Raw genomic sequence first — 22256 nt, forward strand, 5'->3', positions numbered from 1 at the left:
TGAGGGATGGAATGCTTTAAATGGACACCATTGCTACCAAAGAGAATATCCTGGCTTTGGTTCATGCAGTCATTTACAGCAGAACTGGCACATTTTTTGCAGCTCCTTTCTTACCTATAACTTTCTTGGCTAGTCGGATTGCTTCATCAACTGTATTCTCACCCACAACTTTATCTACAATGCCCAGTTTTAGCGCTTCCCTGGCTGGCACATACTTTCCTGGAATAAGAAGAAAGGAAGATGTCATGTGAGTCTAAGACTTTGTATATGCGATTTTCTGCAATCTAATATCAACACCTGGCAGAATTGCCTTCTGCAACAAAAATCAAAGCAGTTATGCAAGGTAAGTGATCACAGAGCAGCCTTTACCATGGAAAAAAACCCCAAAACCAAATTTTAAAAAAGCAAAAGCACAACAAAAAAAACCTCTCTCTTTATTAGCCAGTCTTGGCCAGAAAATACTAGTATGTGGAACTGTTTTTGTTAAGATGTTGTGTGCTGATTAAAACAATCATAGCAATTCTCATCATAATATTCTCTATACTATACCGTTTTCATGAAAAATAATCCCATCATATCCTTCCATCCCTAAGTGTAAACTTAACACAAAAAAGCCGCACCCAAGTTACTAGATGCTGTGTTGTAACAGAGTGTGGCATAGTGGTTAGAACTACAGCCCCAGTACCCTGAAGTTGTGGGTTCAAACCCTGCCCTGCTCCCTGTGACCCTTGGGGAAGTCATTTAATCCTCCATTGCCCCAAGTACATTAAAGAGATTGTGAGCCCACCAGGACAGATAGGGAAAAATGCTTGAAGTACCTGTATGTAAACCGCTTTGAATGTGGTTGGTTATTTAACTACAAAAAGGCGGTATACAAGTCCTAATCCCTGTCCCTTAAATGCTAGTGATTTAAATATAGTATTTGTCCTTGCTTTCCGTGTTTATATTTTAAAATTTTTTAAATACGAGTATAAACCGGTATAAATGGTTCAGTTAGTAAAGTGGTATATAGAAAGTTCTATAAATAAAATAAAACTACCTCTTTTCTCTGCAAATAAAGGGCCAGATTCTATAAATCAGGGGTAGGGAACTCCGGTCCTCGAGAGCCGTATTCCAGTCGGGTTTTCAGGATTTCCCCAATGAATACGCATGAGATCTATTTGCATACACTGCTTTCAATGCATATTCATTAGGGAAATTCTGAAAATCCGACTGGAATATGGCTCTCGAGGACCATAGTTCCCTACCCCTGCAATAAATGTTCAAAATTGGGTGCTGGAAAAGACCCACGCTAAGAGTGATTCGATAAAAGGCACACACTCTTTATAGAATTGCACTTTGGGCCAATTCCTGGGCATAACTTTGGGCGCCAGACATATGCCTGCTGAAACCTGGTGTAAATGCTGGCGCTCGAATTGGGCATTCAGTATGAACATGTCCAATTTTTGGGAATGCCCCCGATATACCTATGCCCCTACCATGGCCACACCTTTTGGGATTTAGGCACCCTGTACTACAGAAGAGCATGCAGCCAGATGCAGGTGCAAATTGTAATTGTTGCCAATTAACCTCAATAATTGAATGTTAGCACTCAATTATTGATTGTTAATGGCTCTTGAATCAATTACGTTGCACACGTATTTCAGCAGTGCACCCAAGTTTGGCACCAGAGATAGAATCCAGGACTTGGCACTTAAGCATATATAGAAACTTCTAGAGCAGTACAAGTTAGGTGCACACCTCCATCATTTAGATGTACACACTTATGCAAGTTCTATGGTATGCATATACCTGGTAGTATTGTACAGATTAAAGTAGCCATCTTCTTTTCTTTATTTATTGGGATTTATAGAGTGCTCCCTTTAAGTACACAAGTAAATTTCACTTTTAACAAATCATTTTACCTCAGAGACTAAAGCAGTGTTCATTGATGGTCCTTGTAGGTCTCAAACAGATGTGGACTAGCTTTTTAGGATAGCCCTTATGAATATGCAGGAAACCACATGTACGTATAATACCTCCATTGTAGGTAAACCTTGCTTATGTTTATTCATTAGAACAGCCCAAGGGTTCTACTACTACTATTAATTATTTCTATAGGGTTCTCAACCCAGTCCTTGGACACACCTAGCCAGTCAGGTTTTCATGAGAACCACAATGAATATGCACGAGGTATGTTTGCATACGATGGAAGCAAAGCATGCAAATTTATCTCATACACATTCATTGTGGGTATACCAAGGACATGGTTGAGAACTCCTGGAACAACCTGAAACCCTGATCCGGCCCTTGAGAACTGGAAGCGAGTACTGATGCAGTAAAGCTATGTAGTACAGTATTAGAGCATCTAGCCATGCACTACACTTCTCCCTCCGTATTCGCTGTGATAGGGGATTAACAGAACCGCAATACTGGAAAACCACGAATAACTTTATATGTTATTTGCTGTTTTCTATTAAAACTGGTGAAACCGCAAATAACATAGTGGGAGACCTGGCCTGTTTCTGAGAGGCAAAACACGGTGAACAAAGTGCTGGGAATTGGCGATTTTCTCTGTAAACGCTTGGAATCAGCGATTTTCTCTATGCAAGCTGATGTAATTTGGATGGAGGAGCCAGCAAGCTAAAAACCGTGAATAATCGAAACCGCGAATGCTAAAACCGCGAATACGGAGAAGTGCTGTGTCTTAGGAGATAGGTTTATAACTCTGTGTAGCATGCACTAAAAGTATTCACATACTTTTGTGAATTTTGAAAGAGAAAGTATACCTGTCATTCTGCTCTGAAAATGACTCCAAAATAATTTTTGGACTTATATTCATGCCTTTTCTTTAATGCACACACATTTTCAGGGTTAATTATGTGCACAAAAGTATATTTTCTAAATTCTGCATATAAATGCAAAACCCTCCACAACCTAACATCCCCATCCCCGGGAACAGTGATGCATTGTCATGTGTACAGACTACATGCTTATAACTTTACAGTTATAATTTTCTATCACATTCTCCCCAAAAAGCTCAGACAGGGTTTCAGGTTAACATACATAATATATAGCAGGGGTGCCCAAAAGGTGGATCACGATCGACCAGTAGATCGCAAAGGCAACACGAGTCGATCGTGGAGCCCATCCCAGGCTCCGCGATAGACTCGCGTTGCCTTTGCATTCTCCCTGTTCCCTGACGCCACAACAGGCCAGCTGCGACTGCAGAAGCGCCGGGCCACTGGCCTTCCCCTACCCCCTCCGATGTCAGAATTGACGTTGGGGGGAAGGCTGGTAGGCACGGCGCTTCTGTAGTTACTGCTGGCCTGTTGCAGCATCGGGAAACAGGGAGAACTCGGCGGCTTGGGGGCCTGTTCCCAGATGTCGGCAGTGGCTTGGGGGCCTGTTCCCAGACAAAAGCCCCGACGGTGGCTTGGGGAGAAAGAAAGGACAGACAGGGAGAAAGAAAGACAGGGAGACAAAGACAGGGAGGCAGAACAGGGACACAGAAAGACAGACAGGGAGACAGAAAGAAAGAAAGGGGGGCAGGGAGACAAAAAGAAAGGCAGACAGAGAGAAAGAAAGAAAGGGGGCAGGGAGAGAGAGAGAGAAAGAAAGAAAGGGGAGGGGGCAGGGAGAGAGGAAGAAAAAGTTGGGGGAGGGAATGGAGTGTGTCGGGTGGCAGGGGGCAGGCAGGGAGAGAGGAAGAAAAAGTTGGACTCATGGAAGGACTGAGATGTTGGTTGGGGAATAGAATGAGGTCTGGAGGAGACAAAGCATGCAGGAGGCAGAAAAAGGAAAGAAATATTGGATGCACAGTCAGAAGAAAGTGCAACCAGAGACTCATGAAATTACCAGACAACAAAGGTAGGAAAAATGATTTTATTTTCAATTTAGTGATCAAAATGTGTCCATTTAGAGAATTTATATCTGCTATCTATATTTTGCACTATGGCCCCCTTTTACTAAACCGCAGTAACGTATTTTAGTGCAGGGAGATTATGAGTGTCGAGAGCAGCACGGGGCATTCAGCGTAGTTCCCTGCGCTAAAAAACACTAGTAAAAAGGGAGGGGGTATATTTGTCTATTTTTGTATAGTTGTTACTGAGGTAACACTGCATATTTTAAAGTCATCTGCCTTGACCTCTTTGAACCCCCCCCCCCCCCCCGAATATAAATGTTAATTAACATTGTCTCTGTGTACAGTGTGCTTTGTGATTTTTTAAATTTTATTGTTGGTAGATCATTTTGACTTGGTCAATTTAAAAGTAGCTCGCAAGCCAAAAAAGTGTGGGCATCCCTGATATACAGTTAATAAATTATAATTTGCTATAGTTACAGTACAAGTTTTTATCCTAACTCGACATATATAGCATGCTCAGTTCTATAAGAAACATTTCTCCACATAAAGCACTGCTTCTCCTTCCGAAAGGCTTCAAAGGAAGCACCTAGTTTAAGAGGGCAAGTAGGTGTCTTAGGCACCCATACAGTTTTATATAATAGAAGAATAAGGGCATCTACTGAGTGATAATACAGTGTTACGGGCCTGTGTTTTTCTTTCTAGGGCCGAAGGAATCCCAAAGCTTTATAGGTATTCAGAGAGTGAGCATTTCAAGAGGACAGCTCGTGTCATGTGAGAAAGCCCTGGAAAAACTGCTGAGACCTTGACCATGCCTGGTCAAAGCAAACAGACTTTATAACCTAGCTTAAGAAATAGGATGACTGCAGTATACCTGGCAGCAACATATAAATCATAAAATAAAGGTTAATGATAGAATGTGGGCAGGGGAGAAGGGTTGCAAACTGTTTGGACAGGTGAAGAATTGTAAACTTTCCACTATTTGGAAAGGCAAAGAACAGAAAATGTTTTACTGGCAGAGATAGAACAAAGAATTTCTAAGCACTCAGTGGGCCCGATATAAACAGCTGTTGTACTGATTTTTGACACTGCTTCTCTAGAATTCCATTTTTTATTTAAATATTTAATAAAAAAAACTAAATATTACAAATATAGGGGTCCTTTTACTAAGGCATGCTAGCCGTTTTAGCGCGTGCTAAGCGCTAACGCGTCCATTATAGTCTATGAATAGAAACATAGAAGATGACGGCAGAAAAGGGCTACAGCCCATCAAGTCTGCCCACTCTGCTTACCCACCCCCTGTCTATGCCCTAATGACCCAATTTTCTTATCTTGACCCTCGTAGGGATCCCACATGGGTATCCCATTTATTCTTAAAGTCTGGCATGCTGTCTACCTCGATCACCTGCACTGGAAGCTTGTTCCAATGATCAACCACTCTCTCTGTGAAGAAATACTTTCTGGTGTCGCCATTAAATTTTCCACCCCTGAGTTTGAACGGGTGCCCTCTTGTGGCCGAGGGTCCCTTGAGAAAGAAAATATCATCTTCCACTTCGACATGTCCCGTGAGGTACTTAAATGTTTCGATCATGTCTCCCCTCTCCCTACGTTCCTCGAGAATGTAGAGCTGCAATTTGTTCAGTTTCTCTTCATACGAGAGACCCTTGAGCCCCGAGATCATCCTGTCCGCTGAACCGATTCAATTCTGCGCACATCTTTACTGTAATGTGGCCTCCAGAATTGCACACAGTACTCCAGATGAGGTCTCACCATGGCCCTGTACAACGGCATTATGACTTCAGGCTTTCGGCTGATGAAACTTCTATTGATACAACCCAATATTTGCCTTGCCTTAGATGAAGCCTTCTCCACTTGATTGGCAGTTTTCATGTCTGCACTGATGATTACTCCTAAATCTCGTTCTGCTGAAGTCCTAGTTAAAGTTTCTCCGTTCAAGAAGTACGTCCTGCATGGATTTCCGCTTCCGAGGTGCATGACCTTACATTTTTTAGCATTGAAGCCTAGCTGCCAGGTTGAGGACCAACTTTCCAATGTAAGCAGGTCCTGCTTACATTGCATTACATTGCATTACATTGCATTGCATTACATTGCATTGCATTACATTGCATTGCATTACATTGCATTGCATTACATTGCATTACATTACATTGCATTACATTACATTGCAATGTAATGCATTACATTGCATTACATTGTAAATTGCATTCACTTACTATATTACATAGTTTGGCGTCATCGGCGAATAGTGTTATTTTACCTTGAAGCCCTTGAGTCAGATCCCCTATGAATATGTTGAAAAGGAGTAGACCCAGGACCGAGCCCTGCGGCACTCCACTGGTCACCTCCGATGTTTTAGAGAGGGTACCATTAACCACCACCCTCTGAAGTCTGCCACTCAGCCAATCATTGACCCATGCAGTTAGTGTCTCTCCTAACCCCATCGATTCTATCTTGCTTAGCAGCCTGCGGTGTGGGACACTGTCAAAAGCTTAACTGAAGTCCAGGTACACGACGTCCAAAGACTCTCCCAAGTCCAACTTTCTTGTTACCCAGTCAAAGAAGCTGATGAGATTAGATTGGCAGGACCTACCCTTGGTGAATCCATGCTGACTGGGATCCCGAAGATTCCCTTCATTCAAGATCGTGTCCAATTTGCTTTTAATTAGTGTTTCCATGAGTTTGCACACTATTGATGTGAGACTCACCGATCTATAATTTGCAGCCTCTGCCCTGCAACCCTTTTTATGCAGAGGAACGACATTAGCTAATTTCCAGTCCAGGGGAACTTTTCCCTTACTTAGGGAGAGATTGAATAGCTCAGCCAACGGTTTCGCCAGGACATCGCTCAATTCTCTGAGCACTCTTGGGTGCAAATTGTCTGGTCCCATGGCTTTGTTCACCTTGAGTCTTGCCAGTTCACTGTAAACTTCACCTGGTGTGAACTCAAAATTCTGAAATGGGTCTTCTGTGCTTTGTGTTGCCTTCAACTGCGGACCGTGTCCTGGTGCCTCACAGGTGAAGACTGAGCAGAAGTATTCATTCAGTAGTTCGGCTTTATCGGAATCTGCTTCCACGTAACTTCCGTCCGGACTTCTAAGGCGTACTATCCCGCCTGTGTTCCTTTCTCTGTCACTAATATACCTGAAGAAGGATTTGTCCCCCTTTTTAATGTTTTTTGCCAGAATTTCTTCCACTCGAAGTTTTGCCTCCCTAACTGCCATTTTGACCGCTGTAGACCTGGTCCTATATTCTACCTTTGCCTCTCTTTTCTCCGTACGCTTGTAGGAGAGAAACGCTTTTTTCTTCTCCTTAATGAGGTGCGAGATCTCCGCGGTGAACCATTGGGGTTTATTGTTTTTTTGTCGTTTATTTACTGATTTTATGAAGCGGCTAGTTGCTTCATGTATGGTTGATTTCAGTGTTACCCACTTAGCTTCTACATCATCGGTCTCCGCTTGGTCCTGCAGCGTCCGATGGACGAAATCTCCCATGCTTGCGAAGTCTGTGCCCAGGAAATTGAGTACCTTTGTTTTCGTGTTTCATCTAAGGAAGCCTTTCCTAAGGTTGAACCATACTATGTTGTGGTCGCTGGAGGCTAGCGTATCTCCTACTGAGACCTCTGAGACGCTTTCCCAGTTGGTGAGTACCAGGTCGAGGATCGCCTGGGACCTAGTGGGATCCATTACCATTTGTTTGAGACGTGCTCCCTTTATGGAGGTTAAGAGCCTCCTGCTACCGCTGGTACAACTATACAATGGGAGGGATATTATTGAATAAGAGTACCCAGGAAAGGGACTTGGGGGTATTGGTGGACATGACAATGAAGCCGACGGCACAGTGTGCAGCGGCCGCTAAGAGAGCAAATAGAATGCTTGGTATAATCAAAAAGGGTATTACAGCCAGAACGAAAGAGGTTATCCTGCCGTTGTATCGGGCAATGGTGCGCCCGCATTTGGAGTACTGCGTCCAATATTGGTCGCCGTACCTTAAGAAGGATATGGCGTTAGTCGAGAGGGTTCAGAGGAGAGCGACGCGTCTGATAAAAGGCATGGAAAACCTGTCATATGCTGAGAGATTGGAGAAGCTGGGTCTCTTTTCCCTGGAGAAGAGGAGACTTAGAGGGGATATGACAGAGACTTACAAGATCATGAAGGGCATAGAGAGAGTAGAGAGGGACAGATTCTTCAAACTTTCGAATAATAAAAGAACAAGAGGGCACTCGGAAAAGTTGATAGGAGACAGATTCAAAACAAATACTAGGAAGTTCTTTTTTACCCAACGTGTGGTGGACACCTGGAATGCGCTTCCAGAGGGTGTAATTGGGCAGAGTACGGTACTGGGGTTCAAGAAAGGATTAGACAAATTCCTACTGGAAAAGGGGATAGAGGGGTATAGATAGAAGATTACTGCACAGGTCCTGGACCTGCTGGGCCACCACGTGAGCGGACTGCTGGGCACGATGGACCTCGGGTCTGACCCAGCAGAGGCATTTCTTATGTTCTTATGGTTGTCGCTGAAAATGAGTTCCAGTCTGCATCAGGCATATTGAAGTCCCCTAGCAGTACAGCTTCTCCTCGTAGAGTGATATTCTCTATGTCTTCAATTAATTCTGCGTCCATGTCTTCCAGTTGTCTTGGGGGTCTGTATACCACACCTAGATACAGGCATTTTTCTCTGCCTCTTGCCAGGTTTACCCAGAGGGACTCCCCAGTGTACTTGACATCTGTGATTCTGGTGGTTTTGATGTCCTCTTTAATGTATAGAGCTACCCTCCCCTCCTAATCTGTCCTCTCTGTCCTGACGAAGTAGATTGTAGCCCGATATAGCCATATCCCACTCATGTGAGTCCGTGAACCAAGTTTCAGATATTGCCACCACATCTAGGTCTGCATTCCTTATTTCAGCCTCCAATTCTAGAATTTTGTTACCTAAACTGTGTGCATTGACATACATGGCCCTCCATATCTTGTGTTTGCTAAGTCCCTGTGAGGCGTATCCTACCCGAGTCGGTGTGACTCCTAAAAAACTGTTTGCAATGTGGGTACTTACTTTGGACATGGAAGCGGAGTTTCGACTCACCTCATCAGGATAATTCCTTTCTGCACTAATATGTGAATGGGTACCCTCCCCCGACTTACCTAGTTTAAAGCCCTGTGAAGCAGGCGGGCTAGTCGGTGTCCGAAGACGTTCTTACCCCTACTGGTCAGGTGGAATCCGTCTGGTCCCTGAAGACCTTGTAGCGCTTCCCCATGGTTTAGGAATCCGAAGTTCATATCCCAGCACCATCCCTGTAGCCACTCGTTCGTCCTCAGAATACGTTCATCTCTGGCTCTTCCCTTGCCTCTAACTGGGAGGATTGATGAGAAAACCACCTGCGCTCCTGTCCACTTCAGCCTCTCACCCAGTGCTCCAAAGTCTCTGGTGATGGTCTCCGGTGTGTTCCTGGCAGTGTCGTTGGTTCCTATGTGGACAAGAAGCATAGGAAAGTGGTCTCGGGGCGTGAGTAGTCTATCCAGACTGGCGGTGACATCTCGTATCCTGGCTCCAGGCAGACAGCAGACCTCCCTAGATTGCATATCCGGTCTGCAAATTGGTCCCTCGGTGCCCCTCAGCATAGAATCCCCGATGACTATTACTCTGCGCTTCTTTGGGGGGAGCCGGTCAGTTGTCCCTGGAGATGGAGCTGTGTGTTGGGCCTGCTCCTGTTCCTACTCCTGTTCCTCATCGGCAGTTCCTTCCTGAAGAATCTGGAATCTGTTCCGCAGGGTGAGTTGAGGGGTTGATGTATAACTGCCCTGTTTGTAAGAAGAAGGAGAAGATGAAGAGATTGAAAAAGGGGGATGTCTCCTATGTTTGCCCGTGGAGGAGGTCACCAGCTGCCAGGAGTCAGTGCCGCTAGCCATTTCCTGTATCCCAATTGTTGGTTTCAAAGCTGATGATTTGGGCGTTTCGAGGATGGACTTGTCATGGGCCTGCTCGGTGATTTGGGACAGCTCCTGGACGACTCTGTCGATGTAGGCCTCGTCCTCTCGGATGCTTCTCAGGCGTATCACCTCCTCCCTGAGGCTCCTTAGTTCCTGCATGAGATCTCCATCCAGCTGTGCGGCCTCCTCTGTCTGTGTAGAGACTGTAGTGTAGCGCTAGAGGATGGTCTCGGTCTGCACAGAGACCTTTGTCCACCGTCCTGGGTCCTCCTCCTTCTGCACGCAGTCCATGGTCGCTTCCTGGATCCCCATAGCGACTGGAATACTGGTCTTGATTGTAGACTTCGCGCTTCTTGTCCTCCCTGCCATTGCTGAGTTGTAATTGAGGACTGCCTGTCAGTAAAGTAGAGATTTAGGAAAATTAGAAAAATCTGTGAGCAGGTGTGAGATTTTGAAAGATTAGGGTGTCTGAGAGTTGGAAGATTGGGGTATCTAGTGCTTGAAAGATAAGGGTGTCTGAGAGACTGAGAGTTTGAGATGTCTGAGAGGGTTGCTGTCTGTGAGTTAGTATGAAAGCCTGTACGATTAGGGTGAAGGGATAGTGTGTTTGAGAGGTCCGCTTGTTGCCCTAAGGTATCGTTGTCTTGTGTAGTTTGGCTCTTCTTAAGACTCTTCGCAAAGGCGCTCTCGCTAAGGCGAGCGCCTTTGCCACTCGCCTTCGCCGCGTGCCGAACGGCTGCGCGCCGTTGGCTCGTCCCCTTTTATGGGGGGAGTTTGGCTGGTGACGTCAGGGGTGGGCGGAGTTAGCTCTCGCCTCTTCCCCTGCTAGCACCGCCTTCTCTGCTCCACTCTCTGCTTCTTCCTGCTAGCACACTCTCCGTTCACTGTTCTGCCATGTGCTCAGGACTCTTCTACCATGTGCTTAGGACTAGGCACAGCTCCTACAGTCTCTCTTCGGCTGGCCTTGCACTGTGGACTCTCTGCAGTTGGTTCGTCCCCTTTTATGGGGGGAGTTTGGCTGGTGATGTCAGGGGTGGGCGGAGTTAGCTCTCGCCTCTTCCCCTGCTAGCACCGCCTTCTCTGCTCCTCTCTCTGCTTCTTCCTGCTAGCACACTCTCCGCTCACTGTTCTGCCATGTGCTCAGGACTCTTCTACCATGTGCTCAGGACTAGGCACAGCTTCTACAGTCTCCCTTCGGCTGGCCTTGCACTGTGAATGCATTAACATTTAGCGCATGCTAAAATGGCTATGGACCCCATACTTATTAATGTGCCAAAAGTATTGGGCTAGGATTCTTCTGGAACTAGTAAGACCATTAACTACACTAGGTATGACTCCTTTACTAAATGTGTATCTCATAACATAACATTATACTTATAGACCACGTTACCAAAAAGTTCTACGCGGTTTACAAAAGATTATAAACATTAAACATAATCGTATATTTGAATGAGTTAGCTAGTCAGGAATTTGGAGAAAAGATAGGCTTTTAGCTGTTTCCTAAAATGTCTGTAAGAAACAGCTGTGAGCAACAATGATCGAAATTCTTTTTCATGAGAAGCTGCCTGAGATGCTAAAGAGTGATTTAGGAATTTCTGCTTTTACAGAAGGGAAATTGAACAGAGCATGAGTTTTTTTTTCCGTATTTGTGCGTAGCTATGGAAAAACTATTAGCCAGATAAGTAGGGGCTGCACCATATAAAACCTTGTAACAAAAACGCCCAACTTGAACAATACTCGAGCTTCCACAAGCAACCAATGCCCTTCTGGAAAGGAAAAAATTGTAAGTCACTCATATCTTGGGTTCTGACCAGTTTATAACCTTAATATTACTAGGCATTTAGATGGTCAGGGGGTGAAAGAGTATCATGGAAGAGTAAACTTACTTATGCATCTGTAATAATTAATCTAGTTAATGTATTTATGTGACTGATCCCTTTGCGTTTAAGAAGAAGCCAAATTCCCCATATAAGGGGCTAGCTTCTGAGCAGAATTTAGAACATACTATATTTGCCTTTTAAGACTTTTATGTTTTCATATATTGATATATTAATAAACAATTATTTGATTTGCTGTCTATGTATGTACCCTGTTACTGAATCCATAAAACTAAGAGCATCTGTTTGTCTGTCCTTATTTGACCAATATTGTGTGTGTACAATTGTAACCGATTCTGGGCTCTTTTGGGAGGACAGGCTAGGAAATCAAATAAATAAATATTCATGAATACTTAAACAAAAAGAGAAGAATGTTAAAATAACCATTATTGATGAAATTTTGAGTTTTCTAAATTCTTGATGGGGAGAAGCACTTTTTTAAAACTTGTACACCTGCTTATACCTAAGTAGCCCACATAATACATTCATAATTATTGGACAATACAATAATAAATAAATAAGCCATTTGCAGCGTGGTCACTACCTGTAGGCAACACATATTTACATTTTCTCTCAAACAGTAAAAATGTCTGTTCTTAGATCAGTGGCCTTCCCTAATTTTTATAAGTCAGGGCCACTTTGGATTCTAACTAGCTGAAGGAGAGCCACCAAACTATCTTCCCATGGAAGGCCACAGAACTGCTGACCAGCGTGTCAATGAAATCCAATTCAGCCTACCTTCAAACATTTTATTGAGGATATCCTCAAGGGTGGGCATTTCCAAATGCATTCTCATCATCCATTGTTCTTTAAACATGTGACTCTTCCCCTCATCCACTTCATTCTTACTGTCATGGATTTGGGTAGAGAGGCAGAAAAAAAGCCAGAGTAGTGAGACCTGTCCTAGAGGTCTCCAGGTGTCACCATTGGTCCCCATGCCTTTCACTGAAGAACTCTGGCTCAGATTATTCAAATACAAGAACAGATTAGCCCATTTTATGTTCTACGATTGCACTTACAAGCTCAACACATACTCCACTCAAACTTCACCCCTCTACATGCCTACCAACAAGCGCACGTCACCATTTCAACACTTTTTTTTTTAAGTCCACAACCGTGGCATAGCCACGGATGGGTCTGGGCCCACCGACTTTAGGCTCAGCCCTTGTTATGGCTGGTGGGCATCTTCAAACCTCTCCAGCTGCAAGGGTCCTGCGGTAGCAATAACTCCTCCCTCTCCAGATTGCTCCAGCACGCAGTACTGTCCAAGCGATGGCCTACACCCTGCCATATGCACAGGGAGAGCAGGGAAGGGGCTGGAGCATATGGGGATCAACGTTGGCCATTCTCCATGACTATTTGGGAAGTATTAACTGTTTTTTAAATTTCAACAATTTTTTTAAAACGAACAGTAAAATATGCTTTGACAACATCTTTGCTAAATCGGAACATCTAATTAGTAATTGCATGGCAAGACTTCAAAACTAGTCCATTTGATGGATGACCCTATAAATTATTAAAAATCTCAGTATATTATCGTTATGCAGGTAGGTTTTTGTTTACTTCATAACATTCAATGCTTAACACTTTGGATATCATTGACTAATGTAGTTATACAACCCAAATCTGATGAATTACAGAAAAATGGATGAGTGATGTTGTCCATACAGGATATCAGAACCAGCTTTTGAAGCAGCATTTGCAAAACATGGCCGTCAGTTATGGGGTCCTGGCTCATCAATGTGAAATTCTTTTATAAGAGGTAAGTGTTGTTGCATGTTAATCAGGTTTTCTATTCCACCTTTACCTATTCAATTCAAGGTCAGATTACATTAAAAGATGTGTTGGATCAGTTACCCAGGAAGTTAGACAGTTTGACACGGACATTCAATAGATTTGTTAGTACAGGAAGATCAATACAGCTACTAATACAGTTAAGTCATAATTACAAATACATAGCTACAATTTCAAGTAGGTCGTCGTTGGCTCATTTTTTTGCATTAGACAGTCTAGAAATGTGCTTTTACAGTTACCATTTTAGTAACTTCAGGGTTGGCTCCCTGTCTTGGTATAGAAATGCTTCTAAATGTTTTCTGAATATGAGATAGTGGTCACAAGATTGTAGTATAAGTGGTAGTTGGTTCCAGCATTTTGCTAATTGATATTGGATGGATAAGGTAATTTGCCTGGGAGACTTTATATTTTTGCAAGCTAGGAATTTTAAGTGGAAAAGATTTCTAGTGGAATATCTGTTGGAGGCGCCCTGGAGTAGGATGACCAACTCAGGTAGTTGGGGGTATTGCCTGCCAGGATCTTAAAGGCAGTGATTCTTAATTTAAAACTAGAACCTTGAAGTTATAGAATACAATGTAATTTCATATAGTAGGGCTGTAGATGCTCTGATTTCCAATCCATACCATACCAACTCTTGTATTCCGCAAATGTCAGCTAGGAATCACTGTGGCTTACACAATAATAGAATTGCTACAGAGACATAGATATTATATAGAAGATGCATGAAAGATATCATGCAGGGGACTGTATGGTAATAGGTCAATGCACTGAGCAAAAAAGGCGAGTTCTCAGAGCTTTCCTGAATTGGAAGTATGTGACTGTTTGTCGAAGGCTGCCCAGGAGGTTGTTCCAGATTCTGGGCCCCTGAAATCAAAGGTGGTCTCAAAGAGAGCCTTCCTTCGAACATGGTGGGCTGAGGGGGGTGGCAGTTTCCATTGTTGGATTGTCCTAGAGTTGTGGAAAAATTGTGTGATTTGGATGGTGGATGAGAGTCCAGCTGAGGTTTTGCCGTATATGGCCTTATGTACCATGCATGCTACCTTGAATTGAACCCTGATTCTGACTGGCAACCAGTGTAGTTCCTTATGGAGAGGTGTAACCCTCTTATATTTGGTCTTGCGTAAGATTCGCCTTGCCGCTGTATTTTGGAGCAATTGTAGTCTCTTAAGGTCTTTCTCAGCAATACAGCAGTAGAGTGAATTACAGTAGTCAAGGTAGGGGAGGAGGACTGCTTGGTCCACCGTCCTGAAGTTTGTCAGGCTCAAGGTTGATCTAATGGTTCTGAGCTGCTTAGACGGAAGAAGAAATTATTGACCAGTGAGCTGACCTGGTCTCTCATGGCTAAGTCTGAGCCAAGGATAACTCTAAGGACTTTAGACGATCTGCTTATAGCTATTATCTCCTGAGGCAAGGGCGAATTCTTGGTGTGGTGAAGTGTTTTGGTTGCCAAACCATAATACCTTTGTCTTCTGTCTATTTAGTTTGAGGAAGCGCTAGTGGGACCATGTGCTCAGGTCCTCTATTTGTGTGGAGATGTACTGAATCATGTCTGCGAAAATATCTTTTGCTACACATAGGAGGTAGATGTCATCTGCATAAGAGTAGTCCATATATGAGTTTTACTTCAGCATTTTGAATTAGTTGTAGACATAATAGCAACATTTTAGAGAAAAGAGCTAGTGTTACATTAGTCTAGTCGAGATAAGATTAGGGATTGCACTAAGATTCAGAAAGCCTCTGTTTCAAAGTATTTTCTGATGGATCAGCTTTCTCATAGAAACATAAAAGCAGATAAAGGCCAAATGGCCCATCCAGTCTGCCCATCTGTAGCAACCACTATTTCCTCCTCTAAGAGATCCCATGTGACTATCCCAGGCTTTCTTGAAATAAGACAGTTTCTGTCTCCACCACCTCTATCAGGAGACTGTTCCACGCATCTACCACCCTTTCTGTAAAAAAGCATTTTCTTAGATTACTCCTGAGCTTATCACCTCTTAACTTCATCCTATGCCCGCTCATTCCAGAGTTTCCTTTCAAATGAGACTCGACTCATGCGCATTTTTACATCACATAGATATTTAACTTCTCTATCATATCTCCCCTCTCATACATTACCTCATCACAAGGAAAGTTTGTTTTATTATGGATTTATGTGGCTCTTCATGAATATTTGGTTATCAATTTCTACTCCTAAGATTCAGGATTGTAGTTCTAGTGGAAAGTCTCTGTCATCTACTGTAATCCTAGGAGTGTATTGTGGGTCAGTTGAGGTTTTGTTCTTATTAAGTTTGAGGCAGTGGGTTGAGATCCAGTTTTCTATGATCTGGACACATTTTTTGTCAGTGATGAGGATGTTGGCTATCACACAGCTGTTACAGGTAGCACGATTGCTATGTCGTCCGCATAGATAAGATGTTTTCTTCATGCGAGATCTAGGTTGGCTCCCAAGGATTGCATTAGAAAGTTGAACACGATGAACACCGATGGTGAAAGTAGGGATGCTTGGGGAACCCCAATGGAAGGACACCAGCTGTCAGAAAGTCCACCATCCTTACATACAGTATAGTGCCGAGTGGTTCGGAAGCCTTGAAACCAAGAGAGGACTCGGCCGCTAAATTCGAAATCACTGATGATCGCGTACATTTGATCAAAGTCTACAAGGTCAAATGAGCTGCTCAGGTCAAATTGGATAATGATTGCGCTCTGACCCTTGTTCAGTAGTTCTTTGCTGTATGTTACTAGTCCTGCGACCACCGGACTTGGTGCAGTGATTTTTCCTGAATCCCGATTGTGAACAGTTGAAGATATTGAAGCATTGTAAGTAGCATTCAAGTTATTTTGTGACATATCCTTCCATCATTTTGATAAATAGGGGAATGGAAGCTAATGGCTGATAACTGGCATTTGAAAAAAAAAAGTATGACTGATGATGATAATGGCAAGTCATGAGCTGGCAGTTTCACTCATGTCAAAGGAGTCACCAATGAGGTCTGTAATACATTACATTTGGGTTGTGTAACTGCACTTGCCATTGATATCCAAAGAGTTGAATGTTATGCCGTTTACTAGTTGCTCCCACTGTATTGATTGATCTGTTTTAAGTGCAATTTATTAGGTAGGTTTTTGTTTTGCTGCACAATTTTGAAATGCTATGATCAGTTAACACTGTCAAATTAATCTGGTGCACTGTACACTCAATTTCTTTCTAGGTCATCTAAGAAAAATATACAAGCGCACACATACCAGTGGTGATCAGGGTGAGAGCAGCCGCGATTCCAATGAGTCGGGGGAGACGTTGAGTTCCGCTGGCAGCAGGAAGAATGCCAAGAAGAACTTCAGGCAAACCAACACGAGCCTAAAAGGGAAAGGCATAAAGTTAAGATTTCTGTTTCGACGTGTATGTCTTGCTTGTTACATTTTAGAAAACTGGCTCTTATGTACATCCCACAATATAAATGCACAGTCAAGAATGCACATTTGTATATACAATTCCATCCCTAACAACCCTCTACTTTTTTCAGAATCTTCAGTCATTGCTCCACTCCACTTCCTGTCATGAAACAGCATGTATATTCTAGCTGCTACATCCTAATTTACTAATACACACAACAGAGCAAATGGGCATTCTTAAGCTCTTCTTAGACTACTCTACACCAGTCTTTTTTTCTATGTGTGTTCAGGGCAGGAACAATGCCACTGTTGTGACAGCCATTTTGAGATTACAGCTGGAATAAGCAGGAGCAACTGAGGATCACCTCAGCCCCAACTTTACCTCTAGATCACCAGTTATTGTAAGATAGGCTGCCTACGATGGAGGGTAGGAGACAATTCCTGTTTGGGGGGGGGGGCAGAGAAAGAGGGAGGCAAAAGGGAGAAAGCACAAATTTTCAGCTTCCACCAGAAATGGTCATTTTCAACTGAAACCAAAACTGGGAAGAAAAAGGACTTTGAGCTGGTTTCAACACTGTAACTGAACCTCAAATTTAAATTTGGTCAGCCTCTATGCCTTCTATCTTCACTGCAAGATAAACCGAGCCTGCAGAGAATAAAGAAGCCTCAGTTCAATGTATGATGTCAGCTAAGGTTAGGATGCGCTGCAGAGCAGTATTAATAACCTCCAGGCAAATTTGCAGGAGGGATGTAAAAATCATGGTCATTGTTTAACGGCGATACCTAATAGCTAGATTCAGGGCCAATATTTGCAACCAATGTGAAATACCCCATTCTCTCCAAAGTCACAATCTCCCCCCTCCCATTTCTTAAATCTGACCAAGGTATCTTTTAGACCAGGAGTGGGCAATCACAGTCCTCGAGGGCCACAACTCAGTCGGGTTTTCAAGATTTCCACAAAGAATATGTATGAGATTGATTTGCATACAACAGAAGCAGTCCATGCAAATTAATCTCATAGAAACATAGAAGATGACGGCAGAAAAGGGCCACAGCCCATCAAGTCTGCCCACTCCAACAACCCTACCCCCTTGAATTTACCCCCCTAGAGATCCCACATGTGTATCCCATTTCCTTTTAAAATCCTTCACACTGCTGGCCTGAATCACCTGAGGTGGAAGTTCATTCCAACGATCGACCACCCTTTCGGTGAAGAAGAACTTCCTGGTGTCACCATGAAATTTCCCACCCCTGATTTTCAGCGGATGGCCTCTTGTGGCAGAGGGACCTTTAAAAAAGAAGATATCATCCTCCACCTCAATACGGCCGGTGATATATTTAAACGTCTCTATCATGTCTCCTCTCTCTCTACGTTCTTCGAGTGAATATAGCTGCAATTTATTCAGCCTTTCTTCATACGGGAGGTCTTTGAGTCCCGAGACCATTTTGGTGGCCATTCTTTGAACCGACTCAACTCTCAGCACATCCTTTTGGTAATGTGGCCTCCAGAATTGTACACAATACTCCAGATGAGGCCTCACCATGGATCTGTACAATGGCATTATAACTTCGGGCTTCCGGCTGATAAAACTTCTTCGGATGCAACCCATCATTTGTCTTGCCTTTGATGAAGCCTTCTCCACTTGATTGGCAGTCTTCATATCTTCGCTAATGATCACCCCCAAATCACGTTCCGCCTTGGTCCTAACTAAGGTTTCACCATTTAGTGTGTAAGTTTTGCATGGATTCCTGCTGCCGAGGTGCATGACCTTACATTTTCTAGCATTGAAGTTTAGCTGCCAAGTCGAGGACCAATGTTCCAATAGAAGTAGGTCCTGCGTCATACTGTCTGGTAAAGTGTTCTCACTTACTATGTTGCATAGTTTGGCGTCATCGGCGAATAATGTGATTTTACCCTGAAGCCCCTGAGTCAGATCTCCCACAAATATGTTGAAGAGGATCGGGCCCAAGACACTCCACTGATCACCTCCGACGTTTTTGAAGGGGCACCATTTACCACCACTCTCTGAAGTCTACTGTTTAGCCAATCACCGACCCATGTAGTTAACGTCTCTCCCAGTCCCATTGATTTCATCTTGTTCAATAGTCTGCGGTGCGGAACGCTATCAAAAGCTTTACTAAAGTTCAAGTAAACAACGTCTAGGGACTCACCCACATCCAGTTTCCTTGTTATCCAGTCAAAGAAACTAATTAGATTGGATTGGCAGGACCTGCCTTTGGTAAATCCATGTTGGCGGGGATCCCGTAGATTCTTCTCGTCTAGGATTGTATCTAATTTATGCTTAATTAGTGTTTCCATGAGTTTACTCACTATGGATGTGAGACTCACCGGTCTGTAATTCTCAGCCTCTGTCCTGCAGCCCTTTTTGTGGAGTGGGATTACATTGGCTGTTTTCCAGTCCAAGGGGACTTTTCCCGCCTTCAAGGAAAGATTGAAGAGCACAGACAATGGCTCTGCCAGGACATCACACAGCTCTCTAAGCACCCTGGGGTGTAGATTGTCCGGTCCCATGGCTTTGTTCACTTTGAGTCTTGATAGTTCGCAGTAGACGCTGCTGGGTGTAAACTCGAAATTCCAGAACGGGTCATCTGAGCTATGCCTTGCTTGCAACTGTGGACCGGACCCTGGCGTCTCGCAGGTAAAGACTGAGCAGAAGTATTCGTTTAGTAGTTCGGCTTTATCGGAATCTGATTCTGCATAAGTCCCGTCTGCTTTCCTAAGGCGTACTATCCCATTTGTGTTTCTTTTCCTATCACTGATGTACCTGAAGAAGGATTTATCCCTTTTCTTAATGTCCTTTGCTAGATTCTCTTCTATCCGAAGCTTGGCCTCTCTGACTGCCGTTTTGACAGCTTTGGACTTGGCCAGATAGTCTTCTTTTACTGCTCCTCTTCCTGAATGTTTGTAGGAAACAAATGCTTTTTTCTTTTTCTTAACGAGGTCCGAGATTTCTGTAGTGAACCACTGGGGTCTGTTATTCCTCAGTCGTTTGCTTGTTGTTTTTATATAGCGATTTATTGCTTCATGTAGGGTAGATTTCAGGTTTGCCCACATAGCCTCTATATTATTGGTTTCGGCATGGTCTTGCAGTGCCCGATGGACGAAGTCTCCCATGCGTTTGAAGTCAGTGCCACGAAAATTTAGGACCTTTGTTGTTGTGGTCGATCTGGAGAAACCATTCCGAAGGTTGAACCAAACCATGTTATGGTCGCTGGAGGCCAGCGTATCACCTACCGAAACTTCCGATACGCTGTCTCCGTTGGTGAGTACCAGGTCTAGTAACGCCTGGTCCCTAGTGGGCTCCAATACCAATTGTTTGAGCTGTGCACCCTTTATGGAGGTTAACAACCTTCTGCTGCCGCTAGTTTGTGCGGTAAGTGCATTCCAATCTGTATCGGGCATATTAAAATCCCCTAACAGTACTGTGTCCCCACGCAAGGTGATGTTTTCAATGTCTTCGATTAATTCCATATCCTTGTCTACCTGTTGTCTTGGAGGTCTGTAAATCACACCAAGATACAGGCATTTTTCATTTCCTCTAGCCAGGTTCACCCAGAGGGATTCCCCGGTATACTTGACATCTGTGATTATGGTAGTTTTGATGTCTTCTCTAGTGTATAGAGCTACCCCTCCTCCTAACTTACCCTCCCTGTCTCGACGGAGTAAGTTGTAACCCGGTATAACCATATCCCACCCGTGTGAGTCCGTGAACCAAGTTTCGGATATCGCCACTACGTCTAGGTCGGCGTTCATTATTTCCGTCTCTAAATCTAGAATATTATTGCCCAAACTGTGTGCATTGACGTACATAGCTCTCCATACCTTATGTTTGCTAAGTCCCTGTACAGAGTTTCCCGCCTGAGTTAGTGTGACCCCTGATGTATTGTTTACAGTGTGTGCACTTACCTCAGACTCAGAGTGGCGACTCACCTCCTCAGGATAGTTACTTACTGCTCCAGAGAATGAATGGATACCTTCCCCCAACTTATCTAGTTTAAAGTCCTTCGAAGTAGGCGGGCTAGTCGACGTCCAAAGACGTTCTTACCTCTTCTGGTCAGGTGGAGTCCGTCTGGTCCCTGAAGTCCCTGCAGTGCCTCTCCATGGTCCAGAAATCCAAAGTTCATCTCCCTGCACCATCCATGTAGCCACTCGTTAGTCCTCTGGATACGCTCCTCCCGGGCTCTACCCTTACCTCTTACCGGGAAGATTGATGAGAAGACCACCTGCGCTCCCAACTGCCTCAGCTTCTCACCCAGGGCTCCAAAGTCTTTGGGTATGGTCTCCGGGGTGTTCCTGGCAGTGTCATTCGTCCCAACGTGGATGAGAAGCATGGGGAAGTGGTCCTGTGGTTTGAGAAGTCTATCTAGACAGGTGGTGACATCTCGGATTCTGGCCCCAGGCAGACAGCAAACCTCCCTTGATTGTATATCCGGTCTGCAAATTGGTCCCTCGGTGCCCCTTAACATGGAATCCCCAATGACCACCACCCTGCGTTTCTTTGAGGGGAGCTGTTCAGTCGTCCCTGGGACTGGGGTCATGTGTTGGACGTCTTCCTGTTCCTCAACTGCAATCCCTTCCTGTAAGATCTGGAATCTGTTTCTCAGGGCGATTTGTGGGGTCGATGTAAAACTGCCCTGTTTGAGAGAAAAGGAAGAAGATGAAGAAGAAACTGAGAAAGGGGGGGGTCTCCTGTGCTTGCCTGTGGAGGAGGTTACCAGCTGCCAGGAGTCGGCGTCCCCAGCCATTTCCTGTACCCCAGTCGTTGGTCTCAAGGCTGAGGGTTTGGGTGTCACGAGGATGGATTTGTCAAGTGCCTGCTCGGAGATTTGGGACAGCTCCTGGACTACGCCGTCGATGAAGGCCTCATCCTCTCTGATGCTCCTCAATCGCCTCACCTTAGGCTCAACAGTTCCTGTAATATGTCTCCTTCCAGCTGTCCCATCTCCTCTGTCTGTGTAGAGACAGAGGTGTATTGCTGGGGGGGGATGGCCTCGGTCTGCACACACGCCTCAGTCCACCGTCCAGGGTCATCCTCCGTCTGTACATAGGTCTTAGCCATCCCCTGGATCCCTCCAGTGACTGGAATGCTGGTCTTGATTGCAGTCCTGGTGCTTCTTGTTCTCCCTGCCATTTCAAATTGTTATTTAGGTATGCCTGCCTGTTAGTCAGTTGAGAAAGCCTGTCTGTTAAGTAGTTTGTGAATTTGAGAGAAAAGTTTAAGAGCTTGAAAGAAAGGAAAAAAAAGTCTGCCTGAGAGTTTGAAAGAGAAGTCTGCTTGCTAGTTCGTTGGTTTGAGAGTTTGAGGGATTGGGAAGGTCTGCCTGCTATGTAATTAGAGAGGATGTATAATTAGAGATATGTAGTTAGAGAGGATTGCCTGCTTGTTA

The 22256-nt window shown here is 44.2% G+C and overlaps 1 protein-coding gene across 2 annotated transcripts in view; it reads right to left on the minus strand.

The window, feature by feature from the left end:
• Positions 1 to 22256, minus strand: part of EHHADH (enoyl-CoA hydratase and 3-hydroxyacyl CoA dehydrogenase) — a 105243-nt gene that overhangs the window by 51561 nt on the left and 31426 nt on the right. For both annotated transcript variants that reach the window (XM_033945547.1, XM_033945548.1), the window contains exons 4-5: positions 16701 to 16812; positions 115 to 219 (exon numbers count right to left, since the gene is read on the minus strand). In XM_033945547.1, the coding sequence (XP_033801438.1) occupies positions 115 to 219; positions 16701 to 16812 (217 nt within the window). The remainder of the gene's footprint in view (positions 1 to 114; positions 220 to 16700; positions 16813 to 22256) is intronic.

This window comes from Geotrypetes seraphini, chromosome 5 (genome assembly GCF_902459505.1).
Source record: "Geotrypetes seraphini chromosome 5, aGeoSer1.1, whole genome shotgun sequence".
NCBI classification, from domain to species: domain Eukaryota; kingdom Metazoa; phylum Chordata; class Amphibia; order Gymnophiona; family Dermophiidae; genus Geotrypetes; species Geotrypetes seraphini.